The sequence below is a fragment of the Pecten maximus genome, chromosome 7 (genome assembly GCF_902652985.1).
Source record: "Pecten maximus chromosome 7, xPecMax1.1, whole genome shotgun sequence".
Taxonomy (NCBI): Eukaryota; Metazoa; Mollusca; class Bivalvia; order Pectinida; family Pectinidae; genus Pecten; species Pecten maximus.
This window is the reverse complement of record NC_047021.1, coordinates 30,107,197-30,124,699: the sequence shown is the minus strand read 5'-3', so window position 1 is coordinate 30,124,699 and position 17,503 is coordinate 30,107,197. Positions and strand designations below refer to the sequence as shown.

Here is a 17,503-nt window from a genome sequence, read left to right as displayed (position 1 = left end):
TACAATGATGTTGTTTCCTTGTCTAATAGGATATTTTCCCACAAAGTGTGTTATCTCTTTGATAAGAGGATTTGATACATAAATTTCAACTCATTATTCTAGGACATCATCTCATTTACAATTATCTCTCCTATCTACCTTGTACAAGGAGTTATCTCCCCTTTTTAAGGGTACAAATGTATTATCTGTGTTTTACAGGCCTGGCCTGAGGATGCCTTAGAATTAGTGGCCAACAAGTTCCTAGATGATGTGGAAATGTCACAGGAAGTGCGTGAGGAGACTGTGGTCATGTGTAAACATTTCCACGAGAGCGTACGCGCCCTGTCAGAAAAGTAGGTCACAGGGAAAACTCTTTTTTCTTTTTGCTCATGTTATTGGTTCTTAAATGTCATGGAATTTTTAATCATATTACAAAGTAGAGTTTACGCATTATAATATGTTTTTCTACTATTTTAGGTACTATGATATTCTAAGGAGAAGAAACTATGTGACACCAACATCCTACCTAGAGCTTATCAAGACATTCAAAAATTTACTGAACAAGAAACGACTTGAAATACTCACTCTCAAAAACAGATACCAAGTTGGTTTGGAAAAGCTCAACTTCTCAGAACAACAGGTAATGTTACTTATCCGGTATACCATGATCTAATTTAGTTGTTTGGAAATTTCAGTTGTCACAGATTGACATGTACCTACATTAACAGTACACTTTGGTTAGAAGCCCTGGTCAAGTGATGTTAATGTTATTGGCTCTATATAGCCCACAGTGAAAAAGTTAACGTCATTTTCAATAAGAAGAAACATTAAAAAAAAAAGAAAAGGAAAAGAAAAACATTTCTGTATTATGTTTCCTGCAGAAGTGAAACTTGCATGGTTAAGTCTGCAATCAAGTTCAGATCTATTCAGTATACTGCGATATATATGGCTGTATAACTTTATTGAAAAATTTGTCAATATCATACTTAGTAGTCCAAGTTCTTTACTTGCTTGTAATTTCATTGCTTTGCTAAAGGCATGCCTGATAAATGAAGCTATAGTGAACCAATTCTGCGGATGGAATTAATTTGGAGAGCGTCTTTTGAAGGAATGATCATCAGATACATTCCATTTTATGGAATGAATTCCTGTAAAAAAAATGGAGAGATAATAATATACTGAATCTGTGTCAGATATAAAATGGTATAATCCTTCCTTTATAATGTGGGAAGGAAACATATTTTGATGAATTGTACATAAGTTATAACGTTGCCATGGTTACAGGTGAACATCATGCAGCAAGAACTCGTGGAGCTGAAACCGAAGCTTGAGGAGACGAGTCGTGATACTGAGGACTTGATTAAGTACATCGAGAAGGAAAGGATCGAGGTGGAATCTGTAAAGGCTGTCGTAGAGAAGGATGAGGCAACAGCTAATGAAGCAGCCAGCGATGCACAGTCTATTAAAGTAAGTAAGGACCAAGGTCATGTGAGGGCCAAGGTCATGTGAGGGCCAAGGCCATGTGAGGGCCAAGGTCATGTGATATTGTCTCTTTAAAGCTTAAAAGTTTAGAGTAGGTCAAAGAGATCAAAGGTTGTTTCTTCATAGTTCAAGGGTCAGAATAAGACAAAGTTTATCTCTAAATAGTTCAAGGGTCAAAGTAGCTCAAAGGTTGTCTCTTCATAGTTCAAGAGTCGGAGAAGCACACTGCAGGAAATTATTCAAATGCCAGAGAAGGTCAAACATTGTCTCTTCATAGTTCAAGGGTCAGAGTAGGTAAAGGTTGCATCTTCATAGTTAAATTAAGAGTCAGGGTAGGTCAAAGTTTGTAGTAGACAAGCTCATCTGATGGGATCGTTTTTTGCCTTGCTTTCTAGTATAATTCAAAATTGTATTATATGTGATTTCCAGATTGAATGCGAGGAGAAGCTAGCCATAGCAATGCCGGCCCTCAATGCTGCTGTGTCTGCCCTGGACACCCTCAATCAGAATGACATCACCCTAGTCAAGACTATGAACAACCCTCCATTGGGCGTCAAACTTGTCATGGAGTCTGTCTGCATTATGAAGGTAGCTAATCAGTCTCCAGATTTGTTACTAGTGTCTGCTATGGTAAGGTTAGAGTATAAGTATCAGCAAATACCTGAAAGGCTTTTGTATGCACCCTGATTTGGTCAGACATTTTTCAGAATCTGGTAAACAGCATTTACATATTTGTTTTCTCTAAAATTTTGTATTCATCATCAACTGATCTTGTGTAACTTATTTCAGGGTATCAAACCAGACCGGAAGGTAGACGGAAATGGAAAAGCTTACGAGGATTACTGGCCAGCAGCTAAGAAGGTAAAATGATACCTCGTGATGTTTTGATCAAGTGCAGCCTTCATTAACAAGTGCAATATTGCTTATTGTTAAACTAGACGATACCATAGAAATGCTGCTTTACTTTTCTCAGAAAAAGTATTGAAAGCTCTAAAACCATGCTGGTAGCTATAGTGGACCACTCACTCCACTGGACCTCATTATAAACAGGTTCCTCTAGTAGTTTGTCTATCACTCCACTGGACCTCATTATAAACAGGTTCCTCTAGTAGTTTGTCTATCACTCCACTGGACCTCATTATAAACAGGTTCCTCTAGTAGTTTGTCTATCACTCCACTGGACCTCATTATAAACAGGTTCCTCTAGTAGTTTGTCTATCACTCCACTGGACCTCATTATAAACAGGTTCCTCTAGTAGTTTGTCTATCACTCCACTGGACCTCATTATAAACAGGTTCCTCTAGTAGTTTCTCTAGTATCTTCTAGTAAAAGTTATCCTCCAAAGGGAAGAATTCATAATGATAAACATGTTAATAGTATTTTCCACTTTTGTGATTTAACCATTAATTTTTGTCTTGTGTTTTCTCTAGATGCTTGGAGATTTAAAATTTCTAGACTCACTCAAAGAATATGATAAGGAGAACATTGCACCAGCCACCATTAAGAAAATTCGGGAAAAGTATGTTGTCAACCCAGACTTTGATCCCAATATCATCAAGAAGGTGTCGTCTGCTTGTGAGGGGCTGTGTAAGTGGGTCCGAGCCATGGATGTGTTCGATAGTGTGTGGAAGGTAAGGTCACAATATGTGTGGGGTACAAGTTTGTGTGTCAAACACTTCAAATTAATGTACAATATTGGTTCTGCATATGAAAAATAAAATTGAATAAAGAATTATTGAAAATAAAAAAAAAAAACATTTTGGGTAAATTTTAAAACAAATACTTAATATTAATGATGTTTGCAGAAACAGTAATTTTCATTACAACATTTTCCACCAAATTGATAGATTTGAAATATTTGAGTTTTCAAAGCTTGAGACTTGCTGTATCTATTTGCGATGTACATGTGTTAATGGATAAATAAGCCAATAGTTAATAGAAAATGCTGGTTAGGTTCTTCAACTTCTAGGGAGAAATTAAATAAAACTTGGAAAATGAATGAGCAAGTGCATTGGATATTAAAAAAGAAAATCTCAGTAATTTAATGGACAATTGGTGCTTCCTTGTAGCAACATTACTGTAAACTATTGCTTTAACTTCAGATTGTCCATCCAAAGAGGAAAAATCTAGAAGAAGCTGAAGCTATTCTAGCCACACAACTGGCAAAGCTTCATGAAAAACAGGCTCAGCTGAAAGAGGTCACAGACAAACTGAACATGCTGCTGGATAACCTCAAGGTCAAACAGGAGGAAATGAAGGTCAGTACAAACTTTTATGATGTATACCTGATTTATAGAGTCGTGGTCATTTGTTACATAGGTGTTGTTTGGGGCGTACTATATTTGAGTATCACCCCCAAAGTTAAACAGAGTTAAGGCCCTTTATAAGTCATATTGTTTGGAACATACTGCATTCATGCAATTACAAATTACCATCTAGGAATATATATTATACAGGGTTACGGCCCTTTGATTATAATTTTGTTGGTAACACATTTTATTCAGACAAGCCTCTCCCTTATATGTACAGGATAACTGCTTTGGGACATAATCTGATAATCTCATCCCAAATATACACAGAGTTATGTCCATTTGTCCTCTGTAGGTCATGTATTTAATGTACAATATGCCACATTTTATGAATGGATACCCCTTGGGATGACAGAATGTTGTTTTGTGTGGCCCACTACTCCCTTATGATTTCTATCTTGAGCTCAAAACCTATGATGATAACTCACAATTCCTTAATAGGTAGTGCATTTCATGAAAATATTGTGACTATGTTACCGAAACTATTACATACCTACCAGAACCTTGAGGATAACATAGAGCTGACCAAAGTAAAGATAGAGAGAGCCGAGAAGTTGATCAGCGGACTGGGTGGAGAGAAGGATAGATGGACACTGGTACGGTACTAAAACAATGTACTTCTGGGTTTTTTATATTGTGAATGTTACAAAATAGTAATTCCAATCTTTTCATATTTTAAAATCAATCTTGTTGCATAGATAATATATAGGTATAATGTAGTCCCAAAGTGTATGTCTCGCAGGGAAACATTGCTGAAAATATTAATTTTGTAAACTTTGTGTACATATAAACACTGGTAATGTTCACAGTTCTTTATTTTCAATAAAAAAACAAATGATTTCCATGATTATGAACTATAATTTTCATTGTGTGATGTAATAGGATGTTTGATATTTTTGACAGAACGTTGAAGACTTATCTGAGACGTATGACAACATTGTTGGTGATGTATTACTATCAGCCAGTGTGGTGGCGTATCTCGGCCCATTCATTCTCGACTATCGACAGGTACAACATATATATCATCAAAATTTACTTATTGTCAGGAAGAAATTCCTATATGCTGTCCTTAATTGTATCTTTATGTGACCAGTTGTCTTGATAAATGAGGTTGAACTTAATTTTTCATTCCCTGGTAAGTTTGTTTTGAAAATCCATAAAGACACCCAATATCATTTAATCATTTATAAATCCGTGTTATTTTGTGATTGTGTGATAAACATTTAGCATTGTTTTAATTTGACTGGTATCTTTTATAACTTGATTATCCAATGAAATGAGAGGTTACATTTGTACTGACCAATCGCTGCCATTGTTACAGGAATGTGTGAAGGAGTGGTATGGAATGTGTAAGGAGAAGGGGATTCCCCTCTCTGAAGTCTTCTCCTTACAGGCAACACTAGGTGACCCTGTCAAGATCCGCGATTGGCAAATCGCTGGACTTCCAGTTGACAAGTATGTACATTTAAATATTGACTACCAGCAATGAATATTCAACTGAAAATGGGCAATTGGTACAAAGTTCAATGAATATTCAGCAGAAAGCAAATTGTTACAAAGTTCAATGAATATTCAACAGAAGACAAATTGGTACAAAGTCCAATGAATATTCAACAGAAGACAAATTGGTACAAAGTCCAATGAATATTCAACAGAAGACAAATTGGTACAAAGTGCAATGAATATTCAACAGAAGACAAATTGGTACAAAGTCCAATGAATATTCAACAGAAGACAAATTGGTACAAAGTCCAATGAATGTTCAGCAGTAGAAGTCTGATGAGTATTTATTTAAGAAAGGCAGATTTCTAAAATGGATGACAGACATTTTCTTGGAATATTGCACACGGTCATCATTACTGTTCAAGGTCAAGGTTTCTCTTAGGAGGGCATTACTAATGCTGAAATAGTTGAGTGGTATGGCACTATAAATGACCCCTAGGAGATAAAAATTGAAAGCAAGCAGGACACACACCATCGCATGGGATCAGATTATACTAAACAGAACATGTTAATGTAAATATATACAGGCAAGTCTGACCTAACTTCTGCAGACATAAAACTGTGTACATGTAGGTCAAATTCATCTATATATAAATGTAGGCAAATTTTTCTTGCTTTAAGCCTTGATCCTTTGTACTGTGTGAACTCTGGATAATTATTGGTCATTATCATTCCAGTTACTCTGTGGAGAATGCCATCATAGTAACCAGTGCTAATCGTTGGCCACTCATGATCGACCCACAAGGTCAGGCAAACAAATGGATCAAAAATATGGAAAAGGCCAACAAACTCGAGATTATCAAACTGTCCGACCCTAACTACAGCAGACAGCTAGAGAATTGTGTACAGGTAGGTCAAGGTCATCTCAGTATAGACAAGTAGGTCTGACCTAATTATCACTGACAGCTTGAGAATTGTGTACATGTAGGTCAAGGCTATCTATATATAGGCAAGTCTGACCGAATTATCACAGACAGCTAGAGAATTGTGCACAAGTAGGTCAAGGTCATCTATATACAGGCAAGTCCGACCTAACTTCTACAGACATAGAACTGTGTACATGTAGGTCTAAGTCATCTATTTTTTGCATATATACATGTAGGCAAATCTTTCTTAACCTGACTATAGCAAAAATCTGGAAAACTGTATGTATATGTAAGTAAATATTTGTATACCTGTTCAGGTAGAAGAAAAAACTATCTTCGTGATTTCTTATCTCAATCATTTTAAGTAAAATTGCTTTTTTGTTTAGAATTTTTAATGGAATCAATCAATGTATAGAGGTAGCTCATGATAAACAAAATGAATAAAAAAGTCTCGGTGAAGAAAAGAGACAATGATATATGTATGATGTTTTACAGTTTGGAAACCCCTGTCTGCTGGAAAATGTTGGAGAGGAATTAGACCCTATCCTGGACCCAATCCTCCTTAAACAGACATTCAAACAGGTATGTAAAATTATTTAATGTAATAAAACCTTCCAACAGGTAACAAGCTTTAGGGTATTCAAAATATACTCATGGTTACTACCTTAAAGCTAAAACTCTTCAATAGTATTATGGGTAAAGAATAAGTTGTAAAATAGATACTTATTTTGATAGCCATTTTAGCAATAAAGATTATTAATATCTTGAATAAATAAATGACCTTGACATTTGACTTTGCAGAACAACATGGAGTACATCCGTGTAGGTGACCATATCATAGAGTACAGTCGTGACTTCAAGTTCTACATCACAACCCGTCTCCGTAACCCACACTACCTCCCAGAGGTCAGTGTCAAGGTCACACTCCTCAACTTCATGATCACCCTTCTGGGTCTTGACGACCAGTTGCTAGGGATTGTTGCAGCCAAAGAGAAGCCAGAGTTGGAGGAGACCAAGAACCAGCTGATCCTGGAGAGTGCCCATAACAGACGTCAACTCAAAGAGATCGAGGACAAAATCCTTGAAGTCTTATCGTCGTCACAGGTATCTTTTAAAATTCATATTGTGGAGCTGCATTATTCCAGCTATCTTTATTCCTAGCAGATAATTTGAATTCCATCATTTTCAGCAGATAATTGAACCAACTTCATTTCCATTAGATAATCCAGTCATGTTATTAGTGACTAAACCATTAACAATTCTCACGTCACTGCTTTGACATTTGTCCTATTTTAACCCAGGGTAACATCTTGGAGGATGAGACGGCCATACAGATTCTATCGTCCAGTAAAGTTTTGTCGCTGGAAATCTCTGAGAAACAGGTGACCGCCACCAAGACAGAGGCTGAAATAGATGAGGTCCGCAATGGATACAAACCGGTTAGTTTTAACACTACATCGGCCTATATCCTTATCTAAATTTTATGTTCGGAAATGATTTGAATTTTTGAAAATTTAGAATTTGCATATTCAATGTTAGGTTTGTCTTTTAACTTGTTGAGAAAAATAGTTAATTTATTAGATTTCCCTTCAAATGAAAATATATAATAATTGTGTTATGAAAAGTGGATTTTATGATTGTGTTTATTGAGATTTAGTATACAGGTATATTACTGACACTGCAAGGCTACGACTAAATATTTTCATTAGTTAAGGAGGATCATTAGTTTAGAAAGGTTGTTGAAATTTTCTATCAGTGGTACTGGTGTACAGTGTGTTTAACCTGTGAACATTTTTCTAATTACAGGTGGCAAAACATGGCAGCATCCTGTTCTTTGTCATATCAGACCTCGCTAACATTGACCCCATGTACCAATACTCCCTCTCCTGGTTCATCAACCTATATCTACAGGTAAGGTCAAGGTCATCAGTGACATTGACCTCATTCTCCTAGTTTACCTACCTAAATATGTAAGGTCAATGTCATTGACCCATTTTTCAACTTTCTGCTTAAAAGAAATACTGCAGTACATTGCTGGAATTAAAGAAAAAATAAAATTAGATTTTTCAGTAAAATTTGTGTATCTTTATATTTTTCATTTCTGATTAAGGCCAACAATCAGTTTTATTTTGTTTTGGTTACACAATTGTTACACGATTAGAAACTCTTCTTTTTTATCTTTTGTGACTATCTGTTGATGAAGTATATTACACCTGATATTTCCTTGTTAATTTCCAGTCAATCATCAACAGTGCGCCATCATCTGACCTTAGTCAGCGTATCTTTAACCTCAATGACCACTTCACCTATAGTATCTACAGGAATGTGTGTCGATCCCTGTTTGAGAAGGACAAACTACTCTTTTCCTTCCTGTTGTGTATTGGCATTGCAAAGCAGCAGTAAGTTACCAAGGTTTTCTGTATTTGTGTCAGTGGTTCTTTCTTAAAATAAAAATTGTAAATCTTGGACAGTTACAGAACATGGTCTAATATGTCATGTTAATTGTGATTCAGCACAGTTTATAACCAGATTGGAATTTTTTTAAATAATTGTTTTCTTTTTTTCTGCCCTTAATGACCTCAATGGTATGAATGAAGTTGTATAATATTAATTAATCTTCGATGAAAATTCATGAATATTTATCTAAGATGTATATGCTTTGTTTTTACCCAAACAGGGGAGAAGTTGACGATCGTGAGTGGAGATTCCTGTTGACAGGAGGAGTTGCCCTGGAGAACTTATTCCCAAACCCCGCTTCTAGCTGGCTCCCAGAGAAGTCGTGGGGCGAGATTGTACGCTGTTCAGATCTTCCTGCTTTCAAGGGCTTCATGGAACATTTCAAACAGAAGGTATTGCTATAAGATTAGTTTATATTCTTAACATTTTGTGCAACACATACTCAAATTAACAGGATTGATAAATGAAATGTTACATATTAAACTTGAAATCATTTGCAGATTTAGCAAAGTACATCTCTTTAAATGATTCTTTTAATTTCACTTTAACATTTGTCGTGAAATAATAATAACTTGTGTAAAGGTACATTAAGAACCCTGAAAAGTTCAGCAAGAAAATATGATTGTTGATTTTGATTCCAATTATTTTATTTTTTTTTTTGTATCCCAGCTGGCTTTGTGGAAGGCACTGTATGACTCGACTACGCCCCAAACAGAGCCTATTCCTAAACCTTGGTCAGATAACCTGACTCATCTGGAGCAACTTATCATGCTGAGATGTCTACGCCCTGACAAGGTCAGTTATGTGACAAGCTTTGTAATTGGGTAACTGGGCTATATGCTTATGCTACAAATAATTTGATTGGATGATGATCTGGGTAGTTTGCTTGGATTGGAAACATAAATATTGTTCATGATTTTACCTGCAGATGGTGCCAGCAGTACAGATGTTCATCGTGGAGAAAATGGGCCAGCGCTATATTGAGCCCCCAACCTTTGACCTATCTGTCTGCTACCAAGACTCGCAGTATTTTTCACCACTGATTTTTGTTTTGTCACCTGGAGCAGATCCGATGGCTGGACTCTACAAATTTGCAGAAGAAAAAGGTAGGAATCCTTTAAACATGGCACCAATATTTCTGATATAGTAACATCATACATTGCTGGTGATCTGAGCATGTCCATGAAGACTTTAAGAGCAGTACTGACTTCATAAATACCTACATTGAATTCCATATGATTGACATGTCATTTTGCTGAATATTCATAAATGCGCTAGACTACTGCTAAAAGGTTTCATATTATGTATAGCATCAATATGGACAGATCTGCACTATATGTAATTAGGTATGCTACAAACAAAATGTTTGAAATTGCATGACATTAATTTTGAATCATCATTATACTTTCAAACCATTTGTCACAAAATTGATACTCGCATATTTGACAGGATAATTAAGTAGTTATTAGCTCACCTGCCCGAAGGGCAAGTGAGCTTATGCCGTGGCGCGGCGTCCGTCGTCCGTCCGTCGTCCGTCCGGCCGGCCGGCCGTCCGTCCGGCGTCAACTTTCCATTTAAGCAACTTCTTCTCAATAACCACAAGGCCCAGAGACCTAATATTGGGCCTGTAGCATGCTGGGGTGAAGGGCTACCAAGTTTGTTCAAATGAATAACGTTGACCTTCATTCAAGGTCACAGGGGTCAAAAAGGCCAAAATCTTTAAACAACTTCTTCTCAATAACCAAGAGTCCCAGGGAGTTGATATTGGGTCTGTAGCATGCTGGGCTGAAGGGATACCAAGTTTGTTCAAATGAATGACCTTGACTTTCATTCAAGGTCACAGGGGTCAAATATGCTAAAAAAAAAATTAACGACTTCTTCTCAATAGCCAAAAGACCCAGGGACTTGATATTGGGTCTGTAGCATGCTGGGGTGAAGGGCTACCAAGTTTGTTAGAATGAATGACCTTGACCTTCATTCAAGGTCACAGGAGTCAAAAAGGCTAAACTCTTTAAACGACTTCTTCTCAATAACCAACAGTTCCAGAGACCTAATATTTGGCCTGCAGCATGCTGGGGTGAAGGGCTACCAAGTTTGTTCAAATGAATGACCTTGACCTTCATTCAAGGTCACAGGAGTCAAAAAGGCTAAAATCTATAAACGACTTCTTCTCAATAACCAACAGTTCCAGAGACCTAATATTTGGCCTGCAGCATGCTGGGGTGAAGGGCTACCAAGTTTGTTCAAATGAATGACCTTGACCTTCATTCAAGGTCACAGGAGTCAAAAAGGCTAAAATCTTTAAACGACTTCTTCTCAATAACCAAGAGTCCCAGAGACCTAATATTTGGCCTGTAGCATACTGGGGTGAAGGGCTCCCAAGTTTGTTCAAATGAATGACCTTGACCTTCATTCAAGGTCACAGGAGTCAAAAAGGCTTAGATCTTTAAACGACTTCTTCTCAATAACCAAGAGTCCCAGGGAGTTGATATTGGGTCTGTAGCATGCTGGGGTAAAGGGCTACCAAGTTTGTTCAAATGAATGACCTTGACCTTCATTAAAGGTCACAGGAGTCAAAAAGGCTAAAATCTTTAAATGACTTCTTCTCAATAACCAACAGTTCCAGAGACCTAATATTTGGCCTGCAGCATGCTAGGGTGAAGGGCTCCCAAGTTTGTTCAAATGAATGACCTTGACCTTCATTCAAGGTCACTGGAGTCAAAAAGGCTAAAATCTTTAAACAACTTCTTCTCAATAACCAAGAGTCCCAGGGAGTTGATATTGGGTCTGTAGCATGCTGGGGTAAAGGGCTACCAAGTTTGTTCAAATAAATGACATTGACCTTCATTCAAGGTCACAGGAGTCAAAAAGGCTAAAATCTTTAAATGACTTCTCCTCAATAACCAAGAGTCCCAGGGAGTTGATATTGGGTCTGTAGCATGCTGTGGTGTAGGACTACCAAGTTTGTTCAAATTAATGACTTTGACCTTCATTCAAGGTCACAGGGGCCAAAAAGGCTAAAATCTTTAAATGACTTCTCCTCAATAACTAAGAGTCCCAGGGAGTTGATATTGGGTCTGTAGCATGCTGCGGTAAAGGGCTACCAAATTTGTTCAAATGAATGACCTTGACCTTCATTCAAGGTCACAGGAGTCAAAAAGGCTAAAATCTTTAAACAACTTCTTCTCAATAACCAACAGTCCCAGAGACCTAATATTTGGCCTGCAGCATGCTGGGGTGAAGGGTTACCAAGTTTGTTCAAATGAATGACCCTGACTCGCATTCAAGGTCACGTCGATCAAGTATGCTTAAATCTTTAAATGACTTTTAGTGAAAAGCCAAAGTGCAGAGAGACATTATATTGGTCCTGTAGCATGCTTTCAAATAACTGAAGGATCCATGTATGAAAAGATCACTGCATTGCAGGTGAGCGATTTGGGCCCATTGGGCCCTTGTTATTTGTGTAGAAGAAAATTATGAAAATGTTTGGTGAGATAAGTGTTACCTGAAGGATACGATTGTCATTTGGCTTTGTATCCAGCTGTCAGCTGTTTATAGTGACTATATCCTCAAATTAAAATGAGCCATTTTGCAAGTCGGGCTATTTGAAGATTTTCATTAGCGAGATATTAATAAGTTTCAATTGATAACTTTAGAAGAATATGATTAATCTATTAAATTAACTTGAAATAATATATGACAGTTTTGAAATGTCTGCAGTTTACAGTTTAAAAACAATATTGATGTTTAATATTCATCTTTAGACATTTTGGGATAATTTCTGGTTCTTTGGTTAACCTTCTTGTATTAACTTAATAAAACTTTTTTCTTTCAATTGAAATATTGGCTAACATGTTCTCTGGTGGTACCTGTTTTAATATCTGTTTGGTTCCTACATATTACAAGTACTCTATCATTGGGCCAGTGTCTTAATTAATCTCCTGGTTTCATTCAACAATGGACTGTAATACTTAATGCTGTATAACATCCAACTAAGTAAATCTTCTAACCATTAATATGTTGTTAGGGTATTTATATAGATAAGACATTGATGGGTATTTATATAGATAAGACATTGGTGGGTAGTTGTTTATAAATGTTCATACAATTGTAATTCCATTTTTCGCTAAAATATAAATTCAGCTTTAAAATATTTGTGGAAAAATATTGATTTTTCATTTTTGCGAGTAGTAACATGAAAGGATAGAAAATCATACAATAGAACATTTGTGAATTTGAAATAACATTGTGGATTGAAATATTAATATATTGTATATCAAATAGATTTTGACTGGTTGATTTTGTTCCATTCTCTGTAATTAACAGTAATGATATACTTTATTTATTGAGGATAAATACATGTTTAGCCAAAGGCTCATCTACCTCATGGTCCTGTAGAAATCCAGTGTAATTCTCTCAGTGTAAAATTAAATACATTTAAATCCTTTTATTTTCTTCAAAACAATTCAGCAGAAAAGTCAGAGAAATGGACAAAAAACAATCAGCCAAAATCACTTGATGTAATGAGTATGTTGTGATACAATAATAATATCCATTGGTGTGTTTTAACATGCTAACCCTCGGATATGCAGGTTTAATTCCTCGAACTCTGCCACGCGAGGCGACCTTGGCAGGTTCCAAGGAGAAAGATGACCCCAAACACAACATAGCTTCCATCCTGGGGGTGTCTAGTACCTCCTCCGAACAGAGAGGTGTTACATAACATGTCATAGTTCTGTAACCTCACCAAAAGTAGTTCGTAACGGCACTAAAAATAGTAACAACACCACAAAGTAGCTCTGTAACTTCACTGATATATCATCCTCTAACCTCACATTCTGTTGTCCTTCACAAAAATAAAAAATATTTCTCAGAAAAACTGACATATTCTTACCTCACCAACTATTCTGTTATTCTTATCTTTACAAAAATGATTAAAAACATATTTCTCTTATTAACATGAAATTTAAAAGAGTGAAATCACACAACAATAATCTGTAAAGTTCTCAAAAAATTTATAAAATTCATGATGTCATAATGTATTGTTGTTTTGAAACCTTGCTTCAGGAGTTGCCCCTCTTCTTTTTATTTGAATATATTTGATAAAAATTTAGTTCTATGAAGTTGCAAAAAGTAGTCCTGTAATGAAAAAAGGTTATAATCTACCATCATATCACCAAAGTTGGTTCCTTGTTTAGTATTGCACAAATTAATTATCTTAAGACTGAAAATCACTTCCATTAACTTGATACAATATATTCCTATTGACATCTGATTTTCTATGAATAAAAACATTGTATAGGGCATATCTGCAAATTATTTCATCTTTAATCCCTTAAAACTGAGATAAAAAAATTAAAAGCAAATGCCCAATTGATGTTTAGACGATATGTAGTCATCTGGGCCCCTGTTACATGAATGTTTCACAAGTAATGTATTGCTAGATGTTGCACATGATTCCACAGTAGAAGTTTTTAGCAGCACATGTTATATGTATCAATGCATTCATGATATGCATGTTTATAGTTGCTTTTGAAAAAATCATTGCATGACCTTTCACCCTGTTTCTTACAGCATATATTCCTTCCTCTGATTGGTCAAGACTTCATGTATATTTTTATTTAAAGCTGCATGTTGCATGTGCCTCTCAGACTTGTAAGACTGCCAAGGTGTCCTGGGTTCTAAGATGTTACAGCTATTTATTTCCATATTTGTTTTATTTATTTATTGAGGGTTTATTCTGGAATTTTGTCTTAAGGGTGTAAACTACTTTACTTAAATGCATGACACATTTGAGTGCAGGTTCAAAATAATGCAATCATGCAGGAAAAACAGTAAATTTTCTAAAACTTTGATTTAAAAAGGTGGTCAAGGGAGAATACTCTTACATAAATATGAATATCATTTTTATGGTACTATGTGCCCTTAATATTGATGCTTTTCAAGCTATTTTCTTTGATATGGTCTGTTTAACAAAGATAAATGAGCAAAATGAAAAAAAAAAATGAAGAAAATTAATCTCCTTAAATTATGAAAAATTCCAGAAAATATCCTGTTACTCAGACAAATTATTCTGGCATGGACCTCTTAATTGAAATGTTATTTGGACTTTGTTTAGCATGGATAACTTATCAATCAAATAAGATAAAAAGTTATTTCAAATTTCATATTAAATTCACATGTGTATTGGGTTTGCACATACAGTGCTAGTGTACCATGCGAGACTAATTTGTTTGTGGACCTGACTTTTAACTAAGATTTGCCATTAAAAACAAGGATCACTTTTTATAACAGCAGCATACATGTATTTTAGGTGTGTGTGTTTTTTTGTTTGTTTGTTTGTTTGTTATTGTTTTTTTTTCATTAAAGATTAACTTAAATTTCTTATGAAGTTATAGAGTTTTTTTAATCCTAAGAATATATTAGACTTGTGGTAATAGGAGATGAAACTTGGTTAATTAATTATCAATGTAGTTTGATAATGAATATGCTGCTTTTTTTCCTGGATTCAGAGCAAGATGTTTGTGATGTTAATATATAGAGTACAAAATTTAGACTATTAAGGTGATTTATAGACAGTGTAACAACCCTCTTTATGTTGTTACCAAGTAATTGTTCAGCAGATTTTGATATTATAATGGAGCTGGATGTTGTGATATCTATATATTATTAGAGACACAATGATAAAATAATAGTTCCAAAAAGTAAACAATGAAATAGGTTGATGATAAATTTGGCATTATAATGAGATTTCTAAGTGTACTTGTTGCCAATTCAAATCCACAAGTGGCTGGCACTACTTGCACTTCTGCACCTGTTACTGTGAGCCACTTATAGACAGGTGTATTGTATAACCTTGTCTCTGATAGTTCTTCTATGTTAAACAGAGTATGTTAATGTATATGTTAAACAGAGTATGTTATCGTATATGCAGAATTTAGAATATAGATATGTTTTATATATACAGTAGAATGTTGTATATCCACATATTAAAATGTCACTATGACTTTAAATTTTCCTAAGTCATGATGTCTCCCCCACATGATATTTTCCCTGTTGAAGTACCAGGTACATATATGTACCATATAATGGCTATATCTGGACAATGAAGTGTCCCTCAAGTGAAATATATACAGCATTCTACTGTATGGGTGATTCATGTTGTTTTCATAATTCTTTAGAATAGATCAGTCATATATGTTATTTACAAAAGTTAATCAGTGTTAAATAGTTACAATATTCCTATTAAGTTGAATGACAATTAAGCTTTATTAGTCTAGCAGATAAAATCAGTTTAAACAATGGTGAGGTTTAGATCGTTATATATTTAGTGTAATAATAATAATTGCAGTTCCATATAAAGTGACACCTATCTAAAAAAAAATTAAAAATCACTTACCTAAAGGTTTAGATCTTGAAACCTAGCTCTGTAATCTTCTAACATTAAAATCTTATTGCTTACATTGGTTTGTTCCTTACTCCAAAAATTGAATAAAGGGCCAGATGTTGTTTAGATTGGTGTCACTGTTTGCCTTTAGAGTACGCAGGGTTTATTATGTCTGACAAAAGGAGAATTGTGAGTTAGGGGATCTGTATTATACACTTTTTATCTTATGATTGTTCAAAATATTTCTATAAAAAATGAATAAGTTTGTCCACTTTATAAAAAAAAAAAGTAAGAACTAAAGTATCTCCATTTGTACGTATTGTTACCAGTTTTAACACATATGATCATTTTCTTGCCAGGTTCTGGTGGAAAAGGACTGAAGACTATTTCTCTCGGTCAAGGTCAAGGTCCTATTGCTGAAAAGATGATAAATGAGGTAATTATGGCTTTGGGATTGTTGACCTATTAACAATGTTTGACCTTGACCAGTATACTATTTATTGACCTCTTAACAATGTTTGACCTTGATCTGTTTACTATTTGGTGATCTCTATAGTATTTGACCTTGACCTGTTTCCTGGCCTTATTACAATGTATTGACCTATATACAAAATTTGACCTTGACCTTTGTATTTGCTGGTATCTTTAGTATACATGTATTTAACCTCACCTTGACAGGCAATAGAAGCAGGTACATGGGTGGTGCTGCAGAACTGTCACCTTGCAGCCTCTTGGCTAGGAGAGATGGAAAGGATTTGTGAAACTGTAAGTAACTTATTCATATGTAATCAGAATTTCTCTGTGAATGACCAATCCAAATTTAGGTTTAATGTTCAAGAGATATATTTTCTACATATCAATCATGTTTTTCAACATACTTTATCTGAAATATTTGACAAAGAACATAAATTTAAATCTTTATGAATAATACAGTGCCTTAAATGATCATACTTAGAAACATGAGATGTATGAAAAACTTGTCAGATTAAGAATGATACAAACATTCATTTTCTGCTGTTTAGTGTTGCATGAAAGTAACTTCTCAAATCTTTTTATCAAATACCCTGGCCACTCTTAAATTAATATTTGTATAAATAGTGTTAAGATAGTAACCCATCTCATATTGATACAGAAAGTATAACATATTTATTTACATGTATGTAATATTTACCTGTTTACAGGTGATAAATGACCCTACGAAAACCAAGTCTACCTTCCGTCTCTGGCTGACCAGCTATCCCTCCCCAGACTTCCCTGTGTCCGTCCTGCAAAATGGGATCAAGATGACCAACGAGCCTCCTAAAGGGCTGAGGGCCAACCTGCTGCGGTCCTACCTCAACGATCCCATTTCTGACCCCACCTTCTTCAAATCGTGCAATAAACCAGATGTAAGTACGACACTCATCATCACCATTACAATCAGGGCTCAGTTGTTCAAAAGGTGATTAGCTTAATCACTTGATTTGTGAAAATCTCATTTCTCCTTTACTTCAAAATCTATGTCTGTATTTTCCTTGGA

General features: G+C 35.3%; 1 protein-coding gene across 6 annotated transcripts in view; it reads left to right on the top strand.

Annotated features, from left to right (window-relative positions):
* The window catches only part of LOC117330532 (dynein heavy chain 3, axonemal-like), a 141,117-nt gene that overhangs the window by 106,462 nt on the left and 17,152 nt on the right, over nt 1-17,503 (top strand). For 4 of the 6 annotated variants that reach the window (XM_033888915.1, XM_033888911.1, XM_033888910.1 and 1 more), the window contains 23 exons: nt 199-332; nt 457-619; nt 1,264-1,446; nt 1,891-2,049; nt 2,251-2,322; nt 2,893-3,093; nt 3,565-3,720; nt 4,272-4,367; nt 4,675-4,779; nt 5,093-5,226; nt 5,952-6,123; nt 6,636-6,722; nt 6,942-7,244; nt 7,442-7,579; nt 7,947-8,051; nt 8,379-8,539; nt 8,818-8,989; nt 9,267-9,392; nt 9,526-9,703; nt 13,190-13,309; nt 16,344-16,420; nt 16,663-16,749; nt 17,166-17,372. In XM_033888915.1, coding sequence (XP_033744806.1) covers nt 199-332; nt 457-619; nt 1,264-1,446; nt 1,891-2,049; nt 2,251-2,322; nt 2,893-3,093; nt 3,565-3,720; nt 4,272-4,367; nt 4,675-4,779; nt 5,093-5,226; nt 5,952-6,123; nt 6,636-6,722; nt 6,942-7,244; nt 7,442-7,579; nt 7,947-8,051; nt 8,379-8,539; nt 8,818-8,989; nt 9,267-9,392; nt 9,526-9,703; nt 13,190-13,309; nt 16,344-16,420; nt 16,663-16,749; nt 17,166-17,372 — 3,336 coding nt within the window. The remainder of the gene's footprint in view (nt 1-198; nt 333-456; nt 620-1,263; nt 1,447-1,890; nt 2,050-2,250; nt 2,323-2,892; nt 3,094-3,564; nt 3,721-4,271; nt 4,368-4,674; nt 4,780-5,092; nt 5,227-5,951; nt 6,124-6,635; nt 6,723-6,941; nt 7,245-7,441; nt 7,580-7,946; nt 8,052-8,378; nt 8,540-8,817; nt 8,990-9,266; nt 9,393-9,525; nt 9,704-13,189; nt 13,310-16,343; nt 16,421-16,662; nt 16,750-17,165; nt 17,373-17,503) is intronic. The other 2 variants (XM_033888913.1, XM_033888912.1) reach the window with 1 other exon arrangement.